This window comes from Nothoprocta perdicaria, unplaced genomic scaffold (assembly GCF_003342845.1).
Source record: "Nothoprocta perdicaria isolate Ctin4 unplaced genomic scaffold, notPer1 scaffold_408, whole genome shotgun sequence".
NCBI classification, from domain to species: domain Eukaryota; kingdom Metazoa; phylum Chordata; class Aves; order Tinamiformes; family Tinamidae; genus Nothoprocta; species Nothoprocta perdicaria.
In genome coordinates this window covers 4090-30904 of record NW_020455653.1, presented here as the reverse complement: position 1 = coordinate 30904, position 26815 = coordinate 4090, and the positions used below count along the sequence as shown (strand labels likewise).

Genomic DNA, 26815 nt, shown 5'->3' with positions numbered 1-26815 from the left:
AAAAAAAAAAAAAAAAAAAAAGAAAGCATATTTTAACAGATATTTCCTGGTCAGCTATGTAATGCCTCTGGGAATCCTTTGATGATATTTTGAATCTTCATAAAACTTACACTCAGGTCTCAGAAGTGCATATTTGAACTTTTCAGAAGGAAAGAGTTAGGCAGCATCAGATGAAAAAAAAAAAAAAAAAAAGATAAAAAAATCAAGTCTTCCTTTATCTCACCAGGGCTTTCTTCCCTACCTGCTCGCATCTGTTTTGGAGCAAGGTGGAGCACATGTTTGTGTCTGGTTGCAATGAAAGCCTAGTGGGAGCCGAGATGCCCACGTCCAAGCAAGCTGTGTCAGCATCCCGCGGCTCCGCTGCCAGGATATCGGCTGCTGGGAAAGGCAGTCCGGCGTCGTACCACAAGGTGGGGATGCTACAATGCTGAACGGCAGCTCCGGCCAGGGCTGATTTCATGTATCCGGATGAGCTGCTCAACTCCTCATGGCCAGAAAGGCCAATAGCCACTTAACCATGTAGTCCACTGCCTGGGAATTTCCCCTTTGCTGGTCCACTGTGTAGCCCTGTGGCATTAAAGGTTTTGGAAGCAGCAGAGCARGTGCAGCCTGGTGCTGGCAGCTTGAAGGCTTTTCCCTTTGCAGGGAAAGACTTTTCCAGGAGTGAAGGGGAGCAGCAAGGCCCTGGGATTAAGCAAACCTCTCCCTTTGGAGGGCTCTAATGCTCAGCGCTCTGGCTCCAGCTGAGGCAGACGCCCGTCCTCCCCGTCCACGAAGGCACCTCGCTGCAGCCGGAGCCTCCGCGGGCAGGGACAGCGGGACAGCATTCCCAGCTCCCCGAGCACATGTCACAGCCTGTGTCCTCCAGAGCACAGTGCAACCCTCAAGCAACAAGGGGACGTTTCCCTCAAGTGCACTAACCCTTGTGACCAAGGCAAGGGTTCCGGGAAAGGAAACCCGTCGGAGCTCTTTCTTTGGGAGAGGAAGGGCAGGAGGTTGTTCCCTAATTTCACATATTCTGCTGTCATGTGCACTACTCGTCGCCAGTGCCAGGTCTCACTTTTGCCGGATTACCTGTCCTCCACCAAGCCTGGGGTCTCTGCCACAGCTGACAGCTCCTTGGAATCCCTGCAGGTGCATTTGGAGCTGGTGGCCTTTGGCCACGAGCTCATTAGCCCCAGGGACCTTGTCTCAGGTACCAGCGGGTAGTGCCCTGGCTGACACACTCRGCACAGGAAAACAACAGTGGTGACACTCCGTGGAAGAAGTGGGAACTTTATTATAGTCTTCAAATATGTAAGAGGTTATTATAAATAGGGCAGCAGTCAAATGCTCTCTGTATCTACCAAGGGTAGGAGAAAATGAATGAGCTTAGTATTTAGCAATACTAACATAGCAATTTAGCTTAACATTAGGCATTCAGAGAAATTAAAAAAAAAAAGAACAAAAGAAACACACTTTCTATCTGTAAAGTTAATTAAACTTTAGGACGATTTACCCAGGGAGGTCTTGGAGTCCTTGGCTTGGAGGCCTTTGAGCTTTAAGAGCAGGTTGTAGAAACACCTGGCAGGAGTCATCTTAAGGCTCTCTCAGAGCTACTTGTTCTGCATTCATGATTTTAAGATTGCCCTCCTTGTCCCTGTCTGCACCTCTCACGCCAACAGCCAGGTGTCCCCTGGGCAGCTTCTCACACGGGGCTGCAGGGATGGGGACTCCTGGCCAGAGGARGCTGAGGGTCCTCCAACAGGGTGCAGGTTCAAGCAGAGGTGGCACATGTTCATGGAAATACATGAAATACTTGGAAATAATAAATAAAAATACCTGGAAGTCCTTGAACAGCTAGAGGCTCAGACAACATCYAGAAAATACTGCAAATATGTTCTTATACTCTGTTTTTTCTCTGTTCTTACCACTCTTTTCTCAGTCCCTCTTTTTGGTCACTTTCAGAGACAGGTTTGATGAGCTACTGATGACTTTAGTTCTGAGGCAATGGGTTCTCTTATACCCATATATTGAGTGAGGAGTTGAATGAGATTGAATAGGGCTCAGCAAATTAACAAGTGTATTCTAAATCAGTGCATGTTTCTCCTGAAACCCTCTCTCTGCCATTTAAGTTGTCCTTTGGAGCCTCTTACGGGTGGTCCACAGATCCCCATGCTGAAGCCTGCAAGAAAAGCTTGAAGGCACAAGAAATAAGATGCATAGGAGCTGGGCTATAGCAGACATATAAAAATACTTCATGAGTATTTTCACTCTATCCAAGTGCCCAGGGTCTAGATTTTGCTTTATGAGCGCGATAGAAAAGTTACATTCAGATTGCAGCAGAGAAAGTTATCCCTACCTGTTATTTTATTTACAGACAGCCGAGGAGATGAAGGCGTTCATCTGTGACTGCTTTATTGCTGGGCCCAGCCATCCCAAAATGAATCATCAAATACAGCACTTGATCTTTTATCACTTTATTCTTTCGCTCATCCGTGTGGTATGAAACACTAGCGTCATGGCTGGAAATCATGTCATTGGCAGGGGCTGGGATTTCTTTGCCATGGTGCTGTAGATCTCTCTGAGACAGTTTGTATACACCAGAAAATTAGAGGCACTTAACTTTTTTATATGTATATATATATATCCCAGAAAGCCACTCTTTTTTGTTGTTGTTGTTGTTTGGTTGCTTTTTACAGTSAAGAAAGTTCAAAACCTCCTTCAAACATCCTTCTAGTTCAGTTTCCATTCTTACTGCCTGCAGAATTTGGAAGTACACAGTGGGTTTTTTCCCAGGGAAAGCACGTGGCTGAGTTGCACTGGTTGTTGCCTCTCYGCACCCAGCCCTGCCCTTGCAAACTGGGTTTCTTCTTAACTGTCGCTGCATTTTTTTTTTCTGAAGAAAAAGAAACAATAAAACTCCCTAATAACCCCCCAACCAACTACTATTGCTCATCTCAGCTGTTTTTTTTCCTCCACAGGGAAGGACAGAGGCATCAGAGGACACTAAGCAGTGAGGACTTCCCGTGCTACCAAAGCTCTCTGCAACTAAACCAGGAGAGAAAYAGGAAGAGCATTAAAATGGAAATAGTCTGGAATTGTTTACATCCTCAATGTCTTTCCCATAGTTCCATCCAAAAAAAAAAAAAAAAAAATGCTTTCAGATTATGGATGGGAGAACAGAGCCTTTCCCTACTTTGCTGAAAATTGCTTAATAAACTACTCTCCTTCATAGCCAGACTTTTCAGGGCACTCCTGGACAGGTGCATCTTCATCCATTAGCCTTTTCCTGTAAGTTATGCCCTTTTCAGCTAACTAAATTATATTTCAAGGAAGGTGCCTGTTCTCATATTATTTTAAAGCAGGAAGGGTCTTGGCAGGGTGGGCAGCATGAAAAAAATAATAGCAGGCTAATGAAGAGTGGGAGGGAAGGTGATTCGCCTGCTATTTGTAACACGAGGCCTGATAAGAGGTTATTAGTCATTCAAAAGCAGCGAATGACTTTAATTAAAATTTGAGCTTTGCAAGCTGGTTAAAGAGGCTGCTGAGCAGACTTGCAGGGAAATAAAGACAGAGAGAAGGAGAGGAAGCGAGTGGGAGTTCAGCAAAGTGACAACGAGCTTAATTAAAGTCAAGAGGGACCCTGGCAAACTCTAATTTCCGGCTATCATCGTGTTTTTCTTTTAACCCAGTGCTCCAGAAGCTGTCCTGGCTACAGCACTGGCCTGCACTGAGGAGGTAGAGGGTGGAGGAGGAAATCCCTGGAAAAGGACTATCATTGCATTGGTTTTAAAAGAAGGAAATCAATTTGGAAAAATGAAGGTGAGAGATCTGCACTGCGAAGGGGTAAACTTGAGACTTCCCCATCCCAGCTTCTCCCTGGAAGGCTGCATCTCTGTTTATGCCAGGATGCTGAAATGCTTTGATTTGTGTAAGCGGAGCAGCTGCTGGGCATGCATGGGCTGCTTTGGGCTGCAAGGGGAAAGGCAAATTTTTCTCCCCTGCTATTTGGTATATGCAACATATCACTGTTACATAATGTGACCTTAATGTCAGCCCAGGACACAGCATGGGACTAGGACGTGCTTGTTTCCTGAGGCTGGAGATGTTTATACCTACTAAACTTATTTTATTGTATGTGTTGCAAGCCAATGTTCAGGAAAAAGTAAAAAGAAAAATATTTTTTTTCTAAAAAAAGTGGTTTTGTGTAAGTAACTGGTAGAAAAATGTGCGAACTTCAAGGTATTTATTGACAGRTGAGGAAGCTGAGCTTTGAGTCCCGAGTCTGTAACAAGGACCCCAAGGAAGAGCTTAACACCCTGAGACCATCCACACTGCATGTCCCCTYTCCTGATAGGGTCAGGCCCCTGGGGTCATCATATCAGACCTTGCATGTGCCAGTTGGGGCTTTTCTTGCCAGCCAAACTCTATTGTCTCTACCAACAACGTTTCTAGGCTGACAAAACACTGCCGCAACCAAGAGATTTCCTGGCTCTGCTTTCCACCAGGAGGTGTGATCTTTCCCCTTCCTCACCAGCAGTCCCACCAGAAACAAATTGCAGGATAGGCTGAGCTCTGCTGCTCTTGAAAAATGCAGCCAGTGTAGAGCTGTGCCGAGCTTCCCATCTGCTTGTTGTTAGAGGGGAATCAGGGTCGGGAGCGTCACATATTCAAGGTGGAGGATGAAATCTGTGACCTTGCGCCTCTTTTGGTTCACTTCAGTTTAGGGTTTTGCTCTCCTTGCTGTTAATTTTGAGAGAGAAAAAAAAAAAAAGTGGGGACAAATTTTCAAAAGCGGCTTTTAATTTGGTGCTTCAGGATGCCTGGGTAGGGAAAGGAGCAGAGAAAAACAGTAAGCTCAAGCCTTATAAAGAGATGAGATGCTCTTGGATCTCGTTCTTCAAATACTCAGCTGGCTGGCTGATGGGAAGAACCTTGAAGGTGAGGTGACATTCAGAAATTCAAGCTCATTTCTGCTTTGACCATTTTTTCCCTAATGATGTCAGCCACTGGACTGTCTCTCTCTATAAAAGTATGTCTTTGTTTAGCTTTCTCTCAATAGTTCTAGATGGGATAGCATCTAATGCATTGATTTCTGGCATATGCATTTATTGGCATGCTGACCTCTTTTTTAATATTCTCCCCACCCAGGGCCACTTCATCAATCCACAATCCTTAAGCAGGGATCTTTAAATGCACCACAAATGAGAAGGCAGGTTACTTTCTTTCTAACCTAAAGCAGGGGTCTTCTCTYCCAGGTTTTCTTAGCCCTCTACAAAGGTTCGTGCCAAGCCAATCTGAATTCCCTTTCAAAACTCAAACCATGCTTAATGGGAAAGGTATGATTTCATAAGCAGATCCTTGCAAGACTGATGTTGTTCAGACAAAACCTGGTAATGATTAACACRTGGCACCTTGGTCCAAGCCACTCAGCTATGCATTTACATTGTGGTAAAATTGCTTACCTGCCAGGTGGAATGGTGCAATTTAATTAAATTAGGAGAGATAGAAACCCAAGGCAATTGCCATATCTTTTTATTGACATGAGAATCTCTAATTTTTTTGCAATGTCTTTTTTAATGTTTTTGGCAAGGAAGGGGTCTGAAAGCCTTGCCTTGAGGTTGCTGCAAATCTCTTTCAGATGTGGATAGGAAAGGGATGGGCGTGAGGCCATCTGGCTCTGCCTCCAACCCACTGGGCTGACCTCCCTTATCAATCCTCCATGCGCCAAGCGCTGGAAAACCCAGCGCACATCCCACACCTTCCCAGCTCTGCAGTTCCAACGCTGAAATCTTGGACAAGAAGGAATAAGAGCAGGTGTGGGAGGCCCTCATCATGTCTTCGAGGAGGTCCCCAGGTCACCATGCTGACTCTGGTCTCTGAAGAGCATCAAGAAGGACTTGTGAGGACCACCAAAACTCTACGAGACTTCTAGCCAATATCCTCAGTGCCCTTCTGCTCCCGTGACCCCAAAAGCAGGCAAGGAAACCCTCTGTTTTGGTGCTATCTCTGCAACTCCTCTTCCCTCTTACATATTTCCTCAAACTCTCTTGACCCAAAGTCTACTGAAATTCATCAAAAGCTGCCACTTGACTCTAACGGACTTGGAATGAGGCTATAAATTCTGGCTATTGCAAGTGCCTCAGGTATATTAAACAATGTACAACGTGGGCATTTACACCAGCTAAGTTAATTTAAACACAACTGTGAATATAAATCAGCTACTTTCATGTAGAATTTCTCAGTGCCATCAGGAGTGCTGTATTGAATTTAAAAAAAATCTGACTTGTTAATAGAAGCAAATAATGGCAAGCAGATCTTACTATTTTATTGGGCTAGAGTTAAATATTTGACCAATAATGAAAACCTATTTCTAACTGATTTCTCTCCTTCCTCCACATTTTGTTTCTTTAAAGGACATATGCACATGTGTTTTCAGTATTTGCTTTCGCTTAAGTTGTGCCTTTGGTTGGGTTTGTCAGTGGTTAGAACAGGGTGAGCTGATGAAGAATTATGTTTTTTTTATTTCCAGTAGTTACTGTCTCTGTAGAGAGTCGTCCTATGCTGGCAATTACTTATTCTTTGGTCTGTCATTGCTTTGGGCAGATGATCCTTGGGCTAAGATGTCTAGTGTTGTATGAAAATGGGAGAAAAAAAAAGCTGGAGCCTTCTTTTAAAGGGCTTGGTCCTCAGTTAGAGAAGGGCATTGCAGATGCTTCTTCATTTGCTGGTGGAAGAATCCAACAGTGCTATTGCTTAGGAGAAGAAAAGCAAAACGCAGGGACTCCAAATCTCTGCAGAGAGAGTATGGGATTTATGTAGGGCCAGGAACTACAGGCACAGGTGGAAACTCCTTATAAATAASAGGCTCCTTTGCTCTGCCCGAGGCGTCCATCGGTTGCAGTGGAGGAGCCACAGCAGCACAGCCTTGCAGAGAGCAATCTTGCACCAGTCCTGGTGAGGAAAAGAAACCAGAAGTGAGCAGGTCAGCTTGTAATTTATTCTGCTTTCCTGACCCCRATGCAAATTCTCCCCTGCTGCTAGTTCAGCACAGCCTCATTTCAAGACGCCTGGAGGAAAACACTCTCCCCTTTGCCTTAGAGCATATTTCTTTTACTTTCATTTACGTATAAAGACAGTAGCTGTAATGAATGTCCAGAAAGAAACTGCAGAATGTGACAATTACACTGACTTCATCAGCATGTTAGAAAGCCCAGGCGTTTATTAGTGGGTATTAGCAATATGGGTTATCCAGGACATCTGATATTCTGGTGAGTGCCTTGTTGTTAAAACCCTGCTCAAGTATCTGTCTTACACCTGCAAGATCAGCAATCGGTGGTGCTGAAGGCTCTGGTCACTCTGCCCAAGCYATTCTGGGTCTTTTTTCTAACTCTTGTACAAATATGAGACTTGCTGCATTCCAACTGCCATTGGGGGGAAAAAAAATGTTTGATGCAAAGAGATGGAATTAGAAAAGGGCCAGGGCCATGGGGCAAGTTCTATTTTTATTCATCAAAAAAACAGCTCTGCTTGATCTGTCATCACTAGAATAGCGAGAGGAAGGGAATTCCCAGCTAGTTTCCAAAAGAAGCTGTGTAATGGTGATGGAAATAGGCACAAAAGGCTCAAAACAGGTGCAAATATTTTTTTTCCCCTAAAAAGACATCTAGGGCTAGCTAGTCACTAGCAAGTCCTGAGCGTCATGCAGTTCCTCAGGCTTTAGGAAACTTGCAGCMTCATTCATTAGATAGAAGAAAATGATCCAAAAGCATTTAAAGGAAAGTTTTATCCCAGTTTAAGTGTCTCTTGTTCCTTACATAGACCTGTTCTGCTAGATGCTCATGGCAGGACAGCCCTAAATGAAGGAAAACACCACATACAGATCTGAGGCAGGACCTTATTCCCTGGCGAGTAGCAGTGCCATGACTGCAAACTGGCTGTGGCTTCTTCTAGGGACAATGTTCCGGAGAATAGCAATAAAGCTCCCAATAAAGAGATCTCTTCCTTTTCTGCCTTTTTTTTTTTCCCCCCCTATTTTCTCCATGTGCTGATGCTTCTGGTTTCACATTTGAACTTATCACTTCCTAGAAATAGAATGAGCAAGTGTCACCCAGAATCAGCTATCACTGGCAATCAAGCAGAGAAGTAGCAGGAAAGCAGCAGAGGTTTTGTGCAAAGCCTTGCTCCAAAGCTCCGGACAGCAGCACGGTCCTATCAGGGTTAGGCTTCCAGAGACATGGAGCACAGCAAAGAACAGAAAAACATGAGCACAGGTATTTGTGGGGGTAGGATTCAAAGGGAAAAGCCAAGACATGGGGCCTGGGACACTTGATGTCACACAGTTGCTCTGTGCATTCACTGAAGAAGTGGCATGGGATGGTCACAAGTTAAAGGACTTTCAAAATGAATTGCTTGCCAGTAGCACTCAGGATATGGAAATTTGGGCCAGAAACCTTATCAGCAGCAAGCCAGCTTGGGTGACTTTTGGTGGAAGCCTGAGTATTAGCTTCTTAATTTGTTTACCTGAAGATGAATGCTAAGGGATGCCACGGGAGCTGGGATGCTCATGAGYGCAAGGACAGCACTTGAGAACAAACTTCAGCAATGTCCTGCTGAACGACTGCTCCCCAGGGTACTCCTACAGAGATTCTGCATCTCACATAAGCTCAGCCGATAGGCAAGGGTCTTCCCTTCTGGTCTCCATGTATGAGCGCTCTTTGGGGTAAATGCAGCATCCTTTGATGTGGCTGGTTGTTAGTTATCAAACTCCAAATGATCCTTGGACTTCAAAAGCCCAAGGGATCGAGGAAAGGAGGACATGGCAACACAGGGAGCTGTGCCAAGAGGGGTCTTTTTAAAAGCATGGAGAAAATGAGAGGATCCCAGTGAACCAGGCAGCCTTAGGGGCTGACTAATCCCTCTGTGCAACTCGGAGCTGACACATGGAGCGGTGCCCTGGGAGATGCCTCCCTTCAGCCTAATTGTGTTGTTTATAGCAGGCCATTAAAAGCGTGAACCCATTTCTCAYGTGGCTGCTTCCTACAGCACTTGCATTTTTGCACATCTCATTACTGTTCRCTTTAATTCGGCTTTAGATACATCACATCTCTGAGATCCCAGCCCATGGGCAATACTCTTCCTCGTACCGCAGGAGATGGGCCATGGGAGATGACTGTGTGCGGAACAAGGAGCATGGTCATGTCCAGGTGCTTCTCAGGAGCATCTGCCTTATGAAAAAAAATTTCCATCTCTGAGGGTGGCCTCCTTAGCTAGTCCCAACTATTTCACCATGTGGAGGAGGCTGCTCTGGTATTAATTCACCTCAAAGAGCAGGTTGAAGTCATTAAAATGTTTTGCAGGTGGTTCTTGAATTCATGGTGCAGCTGGATCCAGCCTAAAGGGAGAGGAAAAACAAAAAAGAAAGGGAGAAGAGGCAAGTTCTGCTGAAACACAAATTAATATAACTCAGAGAGGGGAAAGAAATCTGGTTTCAATCTCTACAACAAAGACAAGCAACACATCAAGCTAGAAAGGAGAAATGTCAGCCAGCCAGGGCCTGGGATTTTATTGCTTTAGCACAGCAGCTTCTTCCCRGGTCCCGTGGGAGTCCCCAGGTGCTACCGCAGGCAGCCGGGAAGCCGGCACATGTGGGAAAAGCACATGGAGGGAGGCAAAGCCGGGGCCAGGGAGCTCAGCTGGTGGGCAATGGGGCTCCTTGTGCAGGAAGGTCTCACTAAGTCCTGCTCAAGAATCACCTCCACTCTCGATTTTGGCAACCCAGGATCCAAAARTATTTGCAACGAGGTCCTTGCTTGTGTGGGGGTCCAGGTGCTGCTTTGCTTCTGTGCTGCAGCACAAACTGCACTTGTTCAGATGTTGGTTTTGTCTCTCTTCCACGTGGGGGCACTGCAGGCACCAGATCATTTTTGTTCYTCAGGCATGCATCCTCTCATTTTCTTTTGGATGTGCTGACCAGGCCTGAGCAGGGCAGGGGTGGGACCTAATTCAGAGGGACATTGGCAAGGGAGACATCAGACCTGGCGCCTTTTCAGCTGGCAGTGGACACATCTCCCATGCCCTGAACTCAGCAGTGCTCCCAGATCTTAGGGAGTTCTGAAGACTTTGGTTCCTTTATGGGGAAAATGTGACATTTTAAGATAAACAYGTTCATACCAAGCAGCCTACCAGCATGACAGAATTTTCCAACCCCATCCATTCCAAAAAGAGAAAAAGAAAGAAAAATCAGGTGAAAGAGGGTAAAGTCTTATGCACAGGCTGACCACTGTCAGGGCGGCTGTATAGCTCCAACCATGGACATCTGCATGGACATCCAGAGAAGACTGTAAGGATGGTGGAGGCTGCTACCCTGGCTTTTCAGGCCAGTTTGTGTCCTTACCTTTTCTCTTTCCCACCTTTGGAAGGTCAGCATGGCTCTCTGAACTCTACCCATTTATCCCTAGGACATTTCCTGACCTTTGGGAATCCATTAAGTGGGTTGGCAGAAATCATCATGTTGTATAAACAAGGAGAAACACCTCTGAGCTAGGATGTCTTCTCATATGGGAAATGCCACCGTACATGGGTGCACTGCCCTGGGACTGCGACAAAGCCCTGACCAGGAGATGGCCGGGGCTGAAGAGCAAGAGCAGAAGCTCCTGGCGCTTGGGGACAGCCTCACCCATGAGGACTTCCTGCTTGTCTGGAAGGGTTGTGCCCATGGCAGCAGCCGACAAGCACCAGCTATGGATGTCCCATAGCATCCCTGCCAAGGCACCGTGTCCTGGGCTTGCCCGCTAACCTGCTGCATACCAGCTTAGAGATCTCAGCAGAGGGTTTTCAGGTCAAGCAGGAATAGTATCAAAGGGGAAAGTGCTTCCCAGCAGAGAGGGCTGCTGGAGGGGGCTGCTTGGTCTGACAGACGTGCCCGTCAATGCGCTGGAAACCGCCGCTCTATTAATAATCCCATCGTTTCAGCAAACCCTCCGCCCAAGGAGGCTGCACTGAATCAGCATTTTTTTTCTTTTCCCTTTCCTGATTTAGTAACCTCCGTTGCACAATCAGAGCCAATCTATTGCTGCCGGCAGTGACAGCACAGCAAGTAACWAAAGATCATGGAAAGAAGAGGGACGGCAGCCACCACGAGCGATCCCCAAGGCTCAGCAAGCGCATGGATACGTGATCCTGATGACCTTGGCATGACAGTGACCCCCTTGAGTCATGGGCACAGAAAAAAAAGGTTCTTTGTGAGAAATCTGCCATGTGTGTGTATGGGCCAACACCTAGATGGAAACAGGGCACAAAACTTAGAGGTGATCGCTCACCTGACCTATGTGACTTTGGCAACATGAGGAGTTGCCCTGATGTAAATAAGGTGCAAGGAGGAGGAGAATCAGCCTTGATGACCTGCGTAGGCAACCACATCTGTACAGGCAGGGCAAGCTGGAATTGTGCCTTTCCTACTGAGCTTTCCTAAAGAGAGAAATGAGGCATTGGGCTTGGAACCTTGGAGCACCACAGATCAGGATTGTCAATATAGAGCACCTAGAGCACTTTTACACACATGTCGCCAGGGCCATGAAGAGTCAAATGAAGAGGCCACAGCAAAGCAATGAGATAGGAAAAACCTACCCTTGAATATTTTTTTTTGAGGGAAGCAGGCACATAGATCTGTCTTAACCTATGCCTTTTGAAATGGCTTTTGGAAAACTACAGCTGCAAGGTACTTCTTTTTTAATATTTTCTGAAGGAACATGCATTAGTCCCACTGTGTTGTTAAAAGCCATTCTGCTGTAAATCAGCCCACTGCCTGCACACAGCTGAATCCCATCCCCTCGGCCTAGGCCACTCCAGAGYGGTTGTGTCCAACTAAACCCTTAGGCTATCAGCAGCAGGTGGCTTTAGGCTTGCACAGACCCAAGTGTTTAGTTCAACCACCAAAACCATCAGAAAGAGGCTGGATGTGAACACTTATCTGGTCATAACGAATATCACTYCCCTTAAAATTCAAAGAGTTTACTCAAGCAGAGTATCTCAAGTAGGGTGCATATCCTGGTAGTCACTGGGGAGCTTGGCTCATGGGTGCTAACATCTCCAGGCACCCTCACTGAGCAGGGCATCTCAGCCCTTTGCAATGAAGCAAATTATCCCAATTACTTTGCCAGGTGTAACAGAAAATTATATTAACAGAGGACCCCCATKCCTACCTTTTAGTGGCTAGTTGAGTTGTAGCTGTGCAGTTATGTTTGAAGGGAAAGTGTAGAGGAGGACTGCAAAATCTTCTTAGGCTTTAGAGATGAGGCTAGCTGCTGTCCGGTTGTGTTTTGGGATAGAACTCTCTGCCTGCAACTCTTGCATGTTGTTTGGGTCATGCACCTTGCCCAGCTAGATTCAAGAGGAATTAAAATGCTAAGGTAAGGACCATGCTTGTGAGCTTTAGGGGAAGTGACCAAAGAGGTGGTGAAATGGTGGAAGCTGTATCTGTAGAGAATAGATTGAGGAGGACACAGAAGGCTGGAGAGAATGTCTGCAAAGGGGATGGAGGCTTTTGTTTAGAGGCTCTTCTCACTCAGTTTCCAGACTCTTCAGACTTCTTCTTTCCTCGTACCCCCGTCTCTTGCTTTTCCTTCCAAATCCTGTGCATACTCTTCCTCCTTGTGCTTCAATCACGCACTATTACTGAACTYTCATGCTGGTACAACTTAATGAGTTTTTCTTACTACTGCTCACCATTTGGCCTCCTTTCCTAGGGAATGGGTCTCAAGGCCAATCTTTAACTGAACACCTTGGCTGTAGGAGGAGTCTGACTTGTGTTAGCATYGAGTCAAACAGCCACCATGTGTCTATGACCCACTAAGTGCCTTGTAGCAATGTTGAGGAGCTCAGTTGCATTTGTGCCTTGGGCAAGTACATGGGGRAAGCTGCATGTCCTGGCTGTGAGTTTTGAGGAACTGTTCAAATTACCACATCAGAGTCCTCACTATATAAAAACTGAGGCAATTGGCAAAGTGTATCAGAAAGCATATCAAGTCACCAAGCAGCTAGGAACCCCCTTCTTTGTCATCCATAATCTGGCAAGTTTTTAAGGTTAGCTGCAAGAAATTTGTCATGGAAATTAAAGATGGACACAAGGGAGAGGAAAATTCGAAGGATATGAACACTCTGACTCTTTCAGACAAGATTCGGTTTGCTTCACCTGCTGTAACAACGTTTCAGATAAGTGGTAAGGTTTTTTTATTTGTTTATTAAAGGGCTCGACATAACTTTATCTGGTCTATGAAGAAAACAGCACTTAAAATATATTTTAAAAATCTATTACATTTGAAATGTTTTTTAATAGTGACATTTGCTGCTATATTAACTGACCATGCAAAAAGAGAAGTCGGTGGAAGTATCTTTTCTATGCAGAAGCTGATGTTGAGCATCAGAAAATATTAGTTCTTTTCCCTGTTTTATTAAAAAGCCTAATTTCATTRAGTGAAATTTTCATGCCTAAATGCTGGAGATATCCAAATTGTCAGATCTCACAAAAAAATGTAAGTTTACGAATTTCAGTTGAATATAAATATAGTATTGCTGAGTAGGGCATTCTACTGTAAAACTAATTAAATCATTGTGCTCTCTTTAAAGCTAAGCCTTTAAACTCTTGATTATATTACTTTAGAAAAAAACTCAATTAAGGCTAACTTATTGCTTATTTGAAGTAGTTATTCATGCTTCTGAAACACTTCCCCCCCCCCCGCCCCCCTTCCCTAAAGGCCAAATTTCAAAGTAGTAGTTTTTCTTTTATGTTTGCTGGTGACAATTTGTTTTAAAAATTATGACTCGTTTTCATTTGTTCTGTCATTCAGGTCTTTTTTCATTTGTTTCAATTGATACATTTATCACTGTGTGTGTGTATCCAGCACTCTGGAAGATAGTGTGTGCTTTAATGGAACCKCTTTGAATGGCAGCCTGGGACAAATAAATGCAATGAAAGTAGGGAGTTAATTCATGCAGACAGGAAAATACTGCTGTAGTTGTGKTGTTAGAGGTTGGATTGGACCTTGATTGAAACAAGCTGGCTAAATCAGCTTAGGAAGAGCCTGCGCAGTGTGACTTGCAGTGCAAAGCACCTGCATGTCAAGGGAAAAGAGAAAGCAGGTACTGCTGTGGTGGGACCTGGTCTTCTCCAAGGGCTGGGGCTGCTCTCTTTCTCTGTAAAGTTTGCATTGAGAGGTGTGAGGAGAATGCCTACTGCACTACTGTTGGGTTTCAGAGCCTCGGAGCAAGCGAAAGCCTTCTGTGTGCTGTGCTCGGGCAGCCCTCACCATCTACCTGCTGCTCCTGACGGCTGGCCAAGCGCTTCTGGCGTACAAGGGTAACTCACCGGCCTCACTGCGGGCTCCACTGAAAAAGGCAGCATTTGCTGGGTGTCCTTTTGCACCTTTGCGTGGTGCCTGGAGAGTGTGGCTCTGCTACCAGGCACCCCAGCGACCTGCCGYGTCCTCCAGCATCTCCCTCTTGGGCGCTTTCTGATTCCTTCGCGCTCTCCTTTCTTTTACAGACCTGTCTTCCCCTACCCTCTATTGCACAGGAGCCCCAGGTCCTGCTTCTCTGCACCCCTCTTCCTTGCAGCATAATACCTCCAGCCCCTCACGCTCAGAGCACATATCCCTTTGCGATGTCCTTTCCGTCCTGCCCTCCTAGCACTGCTCTTGGATGGGCAGGTGGGACACTGGGCAGTGGGGAGCGCCTGCAGGGAGGTGATGGCAAAGACTAACACACTAAAAACACCCTCCTGGGTCAGCTGAGAGCATTTAGCTCTGTCCTGTGGAAACACARCCACCTTTCCCACAGGCACTGGGGAACAATCTTGCAGGAGAGACGTTGCCCAGCCCACCCCAGACAGGCATGGCTTATTGCATGGCCCTTCTGTTTCCTCAGTGTTTAAGATACAGAGAGAGATGTCAGAAATTCAAGGAAGAAATACCTCCCACTCAGAAGAGATGCTGGAAAGCTCCTTTGCAGAAAAACTTCTCTTGGAGAAGAACTACATAGAGGGGGACATGAGATCTGGAGAAAATTGGATGAGAAACTTGGAAGAGGAAATCAACATAATTAAAAGCAGCAATGAAAACTTGATCATGATGATGAACAACATCAGCTTGACTGCAGGTATGGTTCCTTTTTCCGTGGCCTTCTGCCTTGCCAGTTTTACGGTGAGAGAAGCAAATACATCAGTAAAACAAGCAAAGCCTGAAGCCCTTGTGATGCCTGAGAGCTACAGTCATTCTGTGTGAGACAGCAGAGGGCAGGTYCCTCAGATGAGCCAAAACTGGGTAAGCTTTAACCCCATCAAGTCTTGTGACACTTGTCCCAAGAGCCATGCAAGTACCACAGARTGAGCAAGCTATTTCAGACAGACAGATAACTAGGACAAGATTTGGGCACTATTGCATTGCTCTTCATGTCTTCTAATTAGTAATACTTAAACACCTGGGGTTAGACATTGGTTCCTGACACCTTGGCTGGAAATACCTCTCTGGCTACCTGCACGTGCCCCTCTGTGCATGTGTCTCCATGTGTGCACGGCCCTGGACAGCTCGCTCTCTGCATATCCACTGCCTGGCAGCTCCTGGAGCATGTACAGCTCCATGCTGCTCTCCACTGCTGTAGGTCCTGGCTCTGACTGGGGGGTGATGGGCTCAAATGAGCCCTAAAACATATTACCCTCCTTCTGGTACATTAGTTGCTGAATGTTAATTACTGAGAAATATCCATTAAATGTCATTTCAGGGCAACCTGGAAGGAAAGGAGATCCGGGTCCACCAGGTATGTAGGAATATAAGTAATTTRTTCCTTTTATTTTTAAAAATCTCCTCTTTTTTTCCATAAGGAAACTGAAGTGAGGATTTGAGAATTCAGTCTGTAGCCTCATATCACACAAAGTGTGCAGAAAGCCATTTCTCTGGAAATGGAAAGACTTGCTTCACCTTTTGTCTCATGTACTGGAAGCCAAGGCCTGGCTGCATGCTTGAAGGGGTGGTAGAGTGACCAATGTTTTGAAATTGCCCCCTCACTGCTACWTGGCCAGAAAAGCTCAGATGATATGGGGGGAAGTGAATTGGAACTGATCATTGCATACAATAACCTGTACAAATTCCTGTGAGCAGCATAGGTGTTCAGGGTTGGGAGTGTTCATGGAGAGCAGTTTCAGATACCTTTCTAAGTGAAAAAGTCTCTGAAAGAGACTTCCAGATTCTGATGAGCTTTAGACATGGTGACTAGAGCTGAGATTCAGACCTCCCTTGAGTAGTGATTGTCTCCTGCTCAGTTCAAACTTAGAAGGAATACCACTGCTTTTAATGTTGCATTTAAAGTCAGATTTGCTGAAGCAGAATTGTCCTGGGCTTCTGGGAAATGACGGCTGTCGTTGTGTTTGACTTAGGTGCTAAAGGAGAGAAAGGAAGCCAAGGTGAAAAAGGATCCCCAGGTGAGTTGTGAAGTTCTTGCTCTCATCCTTCGTTAGCCATGAAGGAATGGGGAGCTGGTGGAGCTGGTTCTTGGGAACTGGCTGATTTACCAAGAGCTCTCCAGAGCTTTCTGAAGTATCCTGCAGCATCCTGAAATAGACATTTAGCCAGCCCGAACAGGTGGTGGAAGGGAGATGAAAACACAGAAATATGCTGGAGTAGGATCGTGACCTTGGCCATTCAAACCAATAGGGTTTTCACCTTGACTTCAGTGAATCTGGCATTTGACCTGCAGCCTTTTGCTTATGTTTGTTGTATTGTGAAATTTATCTTTAAGGAGTAGCAGGCAAGAAGGGAGACCTGGGTCCAAAAGGAGATCCTGGAAGAAAAGGAGAGCCTGGGTCACAGGGTAAGCAGTAACACACACAAAACAAAGGATAGGAAAGATGTAGTGAATACTGAAAGTTATCTGAGCAATACATGAAGGGTTATTTTTCTGTTTTAGGAATAGGGATCCCAGGAGACAAAGGTGAAAAAGGTAAGTCATGGAAACAACCCCCTGGGACTTATTTCCTCCCACTCACCTCTCTCTTCTCTCTCTCTCTCTGTGCAGTACCATGGCTCAGAGGGAATAAGAAAAACTAAATTGTCCCCTTAATTCCATTTCCAGGTGATCCAGGCGAAAAGGGTTCCCAAGGTCCTCCTGGTGCAGTTGGTGCCTTGAAAGGAGAGAAAGGTTCAGCTGGAAGAGATGGACCTCCAGGTGAGGAGTTATTTGCACCTGTAGGATTTGTACCAACASCAGTTTGTGGAGTTGCCATGGGATGAGCCCCTCCGCAGAGCCAGATGGAGATGTGTTGTCATGATGGGACAATCTGAGCATGCAGTAAGCATCTCAATTAATCAGTACCTGTGGCTTCTCATGCAACAGCTGTGCTCTTTTCCTGCCCTAGAACATACTGCAGACATCTGCAGAAGCTTGTTCCATGGTACATCCTTCTCAGTCTGCTTATCTCCCCACAGGAGCACCAGGAGCACCTGGCCTTCCAGGAGAGAAAGGAGATAAGGGAGATGCAGGTAAGAAAGGAGCCAGTTGCTTTCTTATTTCACTTTTCCTACCTGCTGTCAATGATAGTGATGTTTTACTGATGATCAAGTGACGCAGGCAAGATGAGTTCACCAACTAATATCTTTAAGCATTTTACATCTGTACAAGACCTTGTCAGTCAATACAACCAGAACAGGAAAGGAGAAGAAAGCTATTTACACAGGGCTTATATTTTGCCYATGACTTAAGTGTAACTGGGCTTTGTCTCACACAGCACATTTCAAGGAGACTTTATCAGCCTCTGCTCTATAGGGATCCCACTGAACAGTGCATGTAACAAATAGCAGAAAARTGGGGATCTTCTGTTCTGTCCCTAGGGAACTGCCTGCTGGCCTGTGCAGCCCTGTCAAAGCTGCTACCACTGCTTGGGGGCCCTGGATCTCCTGGGTTRGGATTACACCCACTCTGGGAGATAAATGTCTCCAGTGAGAGKGTAGCAAGTACAGATCTAATGTTGGCAACCATCCTGTTTTGAGCAGAGGTTGGACCAGGCAATTCCCAGAAAAACCAATATTTCTGTGATGATAATCTGAGATGCAATCCTCGTTGAGTCATATCTGTATCTTATCCATCCCTAGTTCTTGGCCGTGCTGAACTTTTCTGAAGGGAAAAGAAAATTATTAATTTCTTTTTAGAAATCGGGTTTTCTCATCTCCCTGGCTACACTTTGAACACTGGAAAACACCACCTCTGGCTAAACACTGTTTGGTGCCTGCCATGTTATGTATCAYAGCCCAGTAGCTCAATGTCTTCTCAGGAGAGTTTCCCCAAAGGCCCCTGTCAGGCTGTGGTCAGTGAGGCTTGGCCCCTGGTCAAGTGGCCTGTCCCCAGCCGTGTGGTCAGCCTGGACATCAGCAGTGCAGTGATGCTGCCGGGTGCCAGCTGAAAAATGGGCTCAGTGGTGACAGAACAACACAAAAAAAATTACTAGAAATAAGTTTTCTAATCATTACCGGGAATAGATGATGAGTTGTATCAGCTGATGTAAGAATTTTATGTTTCAGGGCCACAAGGGCCACCAGGGATCAAGGGAGACAAAGGAATTGCAGGTAAAGCATTTCTGACCCCTAAATTGTTTCTGTGGATGGCTGTAACATGACTTTCTGGACAATCTTGTCCTCAGTCACAGAGGTAAGTTGGTAGCAATGCTGTTGGAGCAGAATGGTACGATCCTATGTGTGTTCAATGTGAACAAGATTAACTCTTGTTCAGAGAAGAAATCTTATTTTATTGATAAATGCTTAGGGCCAGCATACTGGCCACAGTCACCTGATTCCCTGTGATTCCTAGCACTACTTTCAAGTGTACCAAGAGCAGAGGTTGGCTCATGTCCCCAGCTGAGCTGCATAGGCTGATACTACCAGTCACTGAATATTGTGCCCTAAAAAGCATGAAAATGTGGTATTTCCCWTGCAGGATCACAAGGACTTGAGGGTGTCAAGGGAAGTAAAGGAGATCCTGGCCCTGCTGGCCCAAGCGGTAAGCCAGGAATACAAGGCCAAAAGGGACAGATGGGTCTTCCAGGTAAGACTGCTTGACTCAACACTTTGAAGTTTGTGGTTTTTTGTTTGTTTTGTTTTTGTTTGTTTGTTTTCTCCCCTATGTACTTCTGCTTAAATTAATTCCAACTAAAACATCTTGTGAAATCTTCAGAGTCTGGTTATTTTCATAAAAGCCCAGGTAAGCTTGCCAACCCTTCATGGAGATGCATGAATAGAGTAATTTACCTGATTCAGAGGGTTTTCACTTGTGTCACTTTCCAGCAAAGCTCCCAGAGGAGGGCTAGGGGAAGAGGACTCAGGGTTGACCCTGAAGCATGGAAGTCTCTACAGAGCTGTCCTGCCTATTAAAAGCCACAAGTATTCGACTATTAGCCTGTTTCAGATTAAGGCAGTGATGTTTGCAATAGGCTTTTCGTGGTATAAACTAATACAGGCAAAACTATATGCACAAGCATATGCTCACTGTAGTAATACCTATTTCTAGAGGCTTTATCTTATACAATCCTCATTTTTATAGCACTTAATGCATTGCATAATTCCTCTATTTCTATGTAACATCCATTAGTGGACATCTCTTGGATGACTGCAGCTCAGTAGGTTTGTGAGCTGCGCTCAGAGAGGAAAGGCTGAAAGCAGGATGGCTGAAGAAATCAATAGTTGACCTATTCATCAATTTCATGAATAGTTGATAGTAGAGCTGAGGATGGATGTTTCGGATCAGTAGTTTAAAGCCTCCTCAGAAGTAAGTCACCAGATCCTGCAGGCTCGAGTGGAGCTGTGTTTGCTTATAAGAGCTGTGGAAAGGGAGCAGAAGGAATAACTGAGCCAAGGACTCTGGGATAATTCTGGAGCAAAAGGRAGAGGTTGCTCTTAAAAGATACACTTTTGGGCGCTTCAGCCCTGTCAGACCACACTTAACTCTGCTGAGAGAAGAGAAGGGTAAAGAGATCCATAGCAATAACCTCAAAGCACAGGAACTGAATAAAGTGGGTAGGAGAAGGAATAGACCTTTAGTAGTGGAAACTTGGAGAAGAAAACCCTCTAGTGATAGGGATAGTTTGGGAAGTAAAGGCGAGGGAGCTGCAGTTTCCATCCTTGCAGGTCTTTAAGACCAGATCTGACAAACATATGTCAGGGCAGTTGGCCATTGCTGGTGGTTGGTTCAGACAGATTCCTGACGTCCTGTCCAGCCCAATCATTCTACAGTTTCACACAGATGCCACTGGTTGATAAATGCAAGTGTGAGGCCAAACTCACACTTCATGAAGCTTGATGAAGATGGCCTACTGGCTTCAGAAATGGCARATGTTGTATGATTTTTACATATGCGCTCTGCTCTTTGGTAGGCTTCCAAGGACAGAAAGGAGAAATGGGTGAGAAGGGAGATCCTGGGCCCGCTGGACCTAAGGGTCCCGAAGGAGAGCGGGGAGACACAGGACTGCCAGGTTTCAAYGGTAAGGGAAGAGTGTAGAACACAGCCTCCCTGTTAGCACATATGTTTGGTGCTGGATGGCTGGGACTAGCTGAGCACTTGGTTAAGCCTTGCTTGGACTGACATCAGCATTTTCTTGCAGGTGGCATGGGAGAGCCTGGGCCTCCTGGGCAGAAAGGAGAGGCAGGTAAGCCATGCAAAAGTTGCACAAAAGGTGGTATTCATCATGATATTTTTCATGACGTGGAAAACCATATCTGAAGTAGTTCCCAACATGAATAACAGATAACGAGGAGATGAAGAAAACATGCTGGAGTTCTGCAAACCCATTCTGAAGCTGAAGTTGCCTAAACTATATGCCATGCCCATAGCGTACATAAGAATGAGGGAGAAAGGGGATCCTGTAATGAAGAATATATCTTCCTCCCTGTGGTGTGTAGACAAATGGAAGGAACAAAAATTGGCTGYTCTTAGGAAGGCACTTGTGCTGTTCATAATTGGCAGTCTGCAAGGACCCAATTCTCCACAGCCTGTTGCTGGGGGTTCTTGCTCACTGTSCTGTTAAGACTGGCTCTGTGAGAATGGATTTCACTTTGGAAGGAACCACGGTTTGCTTCATCTTCATGGGAATAATTCGTTCCACAAAGCCCAGGGCCTGGTGATTTGTCTGTCTTGCAGTGGCTCTTCTTGCTCCCTCATGGCTTGCTTGCATTTCACATGTATGACTTGTGTTCAATGTCAAGGTTCACCTGGAGAACATGGTCCCCCAGGAGTTCCTGGCTCTGATGGCACACCTGGTCAGAAAGGGGAGAAGGGGGAGCAAGGACCYAGCGGTAGTCCAGGTACAAAGTTACTGAATTTGTAACTGGCTGTTCTCCTAAACTGACCTTGCTRTGTGTGATGTCTGTTCCTTTATTTTGTTTTTAACCTTAGGAACTGCAGGAGAGAAGGGGCTGAAAGGTGATAAGGGAAGCATTGGTCTGACAGGTAAAGGAGAACAAAACAGRTTTGGTCAACCTTTTAATCAACTCATTTGTATAGTGCACATAACCTGCATAGCTCCTCCTTTAGGAAATGAGGAAGATCACAGGATTGCACCCTTTTGCTTTCATCCTATATCTAGATAAGAAAGATGAGAGCTTCTTGGCCAAACCTTGTGCTTACAGGTATCAGATAAGCCAGACTTCATGTGTATAGACTCTCTCTACACTCRCTGAAGGTGCTCTATCCAGTCAGTAGAGCCTGAGAGGTGATACAAATGACCACAAGCAGGTGAACCTTGGAAGATCAAGATGACTCTCTGCTSTCTGTATTTTGGATACTTCTTCATTGAATATATGGAGAAGAGAATGGGAAGGAGAAGGGAGTCTCCTGGGAAAGGAGATGCCTGCTTCAGAAACAGACCTCTATAGTTCTGATAGCTAAACTGGGCTGGATGAAACCCACACTAAGTATTGGTTTGTATAAACCTATATTGAATAAATACTTGTCTTATTTATTTTGGCTTTGATTATCTTAGGTCCTTCAGGTCCAAAAGGAACAAAGGGAGACTGGGGGCCACGAGGTAAGAATTTGTTCTATAGCGTTATTTATTCTGGTACTTTTTCAGCAGAGTACTCTAAATGCAGTGCTTCATTCCTGGTGGCAATGTGAAATGCTCCCCCGCTTTCCCTTGAAAACTGACATAGGTATCGWCTTTCTAATTTTCCCCTAGGTAGTCCAGGCCCGACTGGTGAAAAAGGAAGAAAGGGGGAGTATGGCAGGCCGGGCCCAAAAGGGGAACCTGGGGCCAAGGGAGCAAGAGGAGATACTGGACCTATTGGTAAGGCTGTTTGTGGCACTCTGGTGTGTTTGGGATCTTACACTGTGCCATAGCATGCACAGCAGCACGCACAGCACRCAAGGGCTGCTCTGGGCCCTTCAGAAAGGACAACAGTAGAGCTATACTGTGTGTCTTTCTCCTTCCCTCTCCATCACAGATTGTTTCCAAAAATCCAATTACCCATGTGTGTGTCTTTATTTTTATTTTTTCAAATGACTGGAAGAGGAAAAGGTAGAAAAACTTCTGAAACTTAGGGCTCAGTGGAATACACAGGTATAATGAGGGGATCCAGCAAGGCATGGCAGTTCTGCAGAAGTTGTAATTTGGTGACATTGTCAGTTTGCCATGTTTCCCACTAGATGTGCAGTGTTTGGTAACAGCACCTCACCTTGGACAGTGAGAACACTTCAGTGCAATCTTGAGAGAGCAAACTTTGCTGATGGAGCGTCTCTGAGCTCATGAGCTTTTTCTTGACTGTGGTGCCAACCTGCTCCAACGGCCACCTTTTTGTTGCATGGACTGTCAATACATGGGTGCTTGCAAACAAAATAAAAGTGGGAGGACAATGAGATATGTTTTGTAGAGGTAGCATCTGCAGATCTGAAGATTGCATACTGTGTTTTTGTTTTTCCCCAAAAATTTTTTTCTTTGTACAGGGGAGGAAGTTGTACAGAAGTGTAAGTGATTTCTGCTCTGCCAAAATCTATGATGTAGGTCATCTTACAAATATTCTGAGAGATACTATACCTCCTTCTGGAGATCCTGAAAGCCGTCAGGAATGTCATCTTAAAGACGGTAGTGGCAATGAGATCCATTTCTCTTGAGTGGATGAGATTTTTTGCAAACTGCCCTTTTCACTCTAGTCACATAGGGAAAACTGCCATATGATACCCTGCTTTCTTTGCCCCTCTGCTATCATGTAATATTTTTTCATCTCTTAATCACTTCCAACAGCCCATTTCTCAAGGGAATGGAGCCCTTTTATCTCTGACCCATACAATTATTCAGGAAAAAAGGTGGTGGCCATACTTTTTTTTTTTTTCCCATTTTCTCTAAACAGCTGTCGTTTGTTTGTTTGAAACAGGTCCTCCGGGAGCGCCTGGGAGTAAAGGAGAAAGAGGAGAAGGTACTGCACTTAGTTGTTCTTCTAYCCCTACATTTCCTGCATGGAAACCATAGTCATAGGACATGAGGCCCAGTCTGTCTCCCAGCACACCTGGCTGGCTGGAGCCTGTMTGGAGCAGGGCGAGCAGATCAATGTGGTTACGCACCGTGCCGTTGTGTGGCTGGGCTCTGTCCGCCACCAAGGCTGGGTTGTGCATTGCTTTTACAAGGACTCTGGTCCCTCCCAGACCACAGTCTCTAGGATGGGAACGTTCATCCAAATTATGAGCAATTGCTGTTTCATCTGCCCCAATGGTGTTTGTTTTCTTGTGGTGGTGGTGGTGTTCTCCTCTCTTCCCTCCTCATTTCTGCGTGGTTGGTTAGAGCTCTCTTCTGCTTTGACTTTTCAGACAACTCTGGCTTGTTTATTCGAATTGCTGGAGGGGGCAGGAGGGGTCGTGTGGAAGTCTTTTACAAGGGCCGCTGGGGGACGATCTGTGACGATGGCTGGGACGTCAAGGACGGCGCTGTCGTGTGCCGCATGCTGGCCTACAGCCGCGTCGTCAGGACCTTCACAGCCAGCGCCGGTGAGTCCCTAGCAGCTCCCTGCGCAGGAAGGGAAGCAGCACAACAAGGTCCTTCGTGCAAGAAACAGCTAAGCAAAGACACCAGTCTCCAAGGGACAAAGTCCTCTTGGGATGATGCAGCTGCCCCTTGAGAGCTGCTCAAGCTAGGCTAAAAAGCTTCATCTTCCSCATAAGCAAACCATGAAACCCAACATATGCTTGCAATCAGCAAGGATGTTGTTAGAAAAATGTGTATTCTTGTTGTTCCTGTTTCCCTTGTCCAACAGTGACTTTTTTGTCCTTTAAAGGCTCTGGGGAAATTTGGCTTGATAACGTGAACTGCCAAGGAACTGAACGTTCACTTCTTGAATGTTCAGCGTCACCCTGGGGCGTGCACAACTGCTTGCACAACGAGGACGCCGGTGTGGAGTGTGCTTGATGGACTCAACTGCACTTGACCCACTACCCAGCCTGTGCTGTACAGGCTGCTGCTGCCTGTCTCTGCTTATGGCGTTGCTATTTTTTACCTATTCATTAAATTTTCCACAAATGTGTGATAGTTGCTAGATCTGCAGGTCATCCAAAACACTCCCAGCTGCCATACCAGGACGTGAGTTCTACTGTGCTAGGCCTTAGCTGTCCTGCTGTCTGCATCCCACTATCCTGGTCATGAAGTTGAACCTAAAACTTCCTGTGAAGTGAATATATATACTGCAAACAGCAGATGCTCAATCAGCATGCAAATATTACTGTGCTCTGGAAGAGAAGGATGGTCACAAGCTGAAGTAGAAAAGTAAGTGCCTATGGGCCTGGTGCCACCTGCCTTCCATTAACACTGATCATGTTTCCTTGGCCTGGAGCAAGACTGCTTTGAACTAATAAGATGGTCTAGGGAACTAAATGCTTTCAAGTCTTTAGAGAAGAGATGCTTCAGTAAAACAAAAGGACGATGAACAAAAGCAGTAAGGCAGTAAGGGGAAAGTATCTGCTTAATTAAAATTTCAGAGTGAAATTATGGATCCAAAAACCAATGGCTCTTGCCTTAATTGAAGATGTCATACAGACCAGTGCTGGAGACCATAATTGTAAGGCTTTTTTGTATTAACTCTTCCCCTTTCCCATTGTCACAGCGTTTGACACTTGGCAGATGACCAGAAGCCTCTCTATAGCTATGCACAGTACAATGTGCATGTCTGCTTTAATATTGGTCATAATCATGTTTGCCTRAATACTGCTGGAACATTTTACTGATTTACAATTCAGACATAAGTGGGAAAACTTCTGCATGGTGCTATTAGGAGTAGGTGGCAGAGCTGCCACGGTCCATGTTACTGTCATGTCCATGTCAGGAGGGTCACTTTGGGTAACACTGCAGAAAACTTATCAAAAACAAACAAACAAAAAAGTAATGTTAAATTAGAGTAAATGCTGATTTTGCAGCATCTTGGGCTTTAGGAAAGAGATCTAGAAACTTTGTTTTTTCTTTCCCCACTGTCCCTGTGCTAGAGAATGATAGGGGAAGCCTGATGAATGACAAATATTTTAAAGCTGCTGGAGTTGGACAGTTGCTCACCCAAATGAGAAGAAATGTTGCTTGTCTRTGATTAAATAGCAGCTCCAGTTTGAAGAACAGGTGGCCAGAACCAAGCAGTGGTACCAGATTTACTGGTACCAGATTTAATAGCTTGATGCCAGGGGTTAGATTAGATTTAATTCTGAACTTTTGTCTTATTTAAATGCAATTATCATTGCTAAAGCAGGAAGAAATTCTTTATGGGTCTCCCAGCTTTTCTATGAGCTGGATGAGCTTAATAAGGCACATCTTTCCTTGGTGGAGAACTGGTTGTGCTGGCTTAACTTCTCTATCACTTATACTCTATTGCCACAACCCTATAGCATCTCTTGGGCACTATGTACACTGATGCGAGCTGCCATCCCTGTGGCCTTGCAAAGAGCCGGGTCACAGAACTGCTCCTTGTGATACTACCCTGTCTTCTATTTCTTCTTCTTCTTTTTTTTTTTTTTTTTAATAAAAATCTCTGAATTTTAGATGGTTGCTGGTTTTGTTTCCTGTGGCAGCTGGCTGTCTCAACTTAAGAGATGTCAGGACAATTCTAAAATCCAGGAAAAAAGAAAGCAAAAGCTACGTGAGGGTATTTCCAAGAAAGGATGGATGGACACACATACACACRTGCAAGGACAGGGAAGTGGATTGTTTGTCACTGTTGCAGCATCCCCCTGTATTCTGGGCTTTCCTAGCCCAGCTCATGGCCTAGCCTGGTAGCTGTAGCTGCTCAGTGATTTTGTGTCTGCAGAGGGGAAATCTGTCTTTAAATAATTTTAAACCTTCCAAGCAGCCGTGCACCTGCCTTTCCAAGGCTGTTTTGGATACTCGGATTATTTCCCGACTTGTTGAGCCAGGGGCGCCTCGCTCGCCGTGCCCTGGGGCGAGGGGTTGTGTTCGCCCAGCAGCCGCCAAGGGGAGCTCCAGCTCCAGCCCGTGAGCTGCTCCTGGATGTTCTTTTATTATTATTATTCTCTTCCCTTTTATTCTACTTTAAGGTAAAATCCAAGAATTCCCCTCAAGTCACTTAATCCCAGGCCCTTGGAGAGTTTTCCTGCAAGAGAGGCCCTGGAGAATGTGCCCCGAGTTCCCGATCAGCATCGCATCTGCACAATTCCAGCTGCTGATCCCACTAGCTGCATATGGAGACCCCAAACCAGTGCCTGGGGGGRCAGTGGTGCCTGGTCCAGCCCTGCCCTCCCCAGCCCGACCCAGCGCACGGACAGGCTGTGGTCGCTAGTAAGGAATCATGTAGCTTTGCTTATCATTCCCTCCCAGCACCAA

General features: G+C 45.6%; 1 protein-coding gene and 1 long non-coding RNA gene across 2 annotated transcripts; both read left to right on the top strand.

Annotated features, from left to right (window-relative positions):
• Positions 1-3720: 3720 nt before the first annotated feature.
• LOC112952749 lies at positions 3721-6781 on the top strand. Its single transcript, XR_003250460.1, has 2 exons — positions 3721-3804; positions 5624-6781. It is a non-coding gene; the product is annotated as an uncharacterized LOC112952749 (long non-coding RNA).
• Positions 6782-13007: 6226 nt separating this feature from the next.
• LOC112952750 (macrophage receptor MARCO-like) lies at positions 13008-25835 on the top strand. Its single transcript, XM_026045650.1, has 15 exons — positions 13008-13201; positions 14237-14338; positions 14905-15135; positions 15757-15792; positions 18546-18590; positions 18958-19065; positions 20390-20497; positions 20618-20662; positions 21219-21317; positions 21409-21462; positions 21995-22039; positions 22190-22297; positions 23382-23423; positions 23812-23988; positions 24276-25835. Exons 1-15 carry the CDS (start codon positions 13087-13089, stop codon positions 24404-24406), a joined length of 1446 nt encoding a protein of 481 aa, XP_025901435.1. The 5' UTR covers positions 13008-13086; the 3' UTR covers positions 24407-25835.
• Positions 25836-26815: the final 980 nt, after the last annotated feature.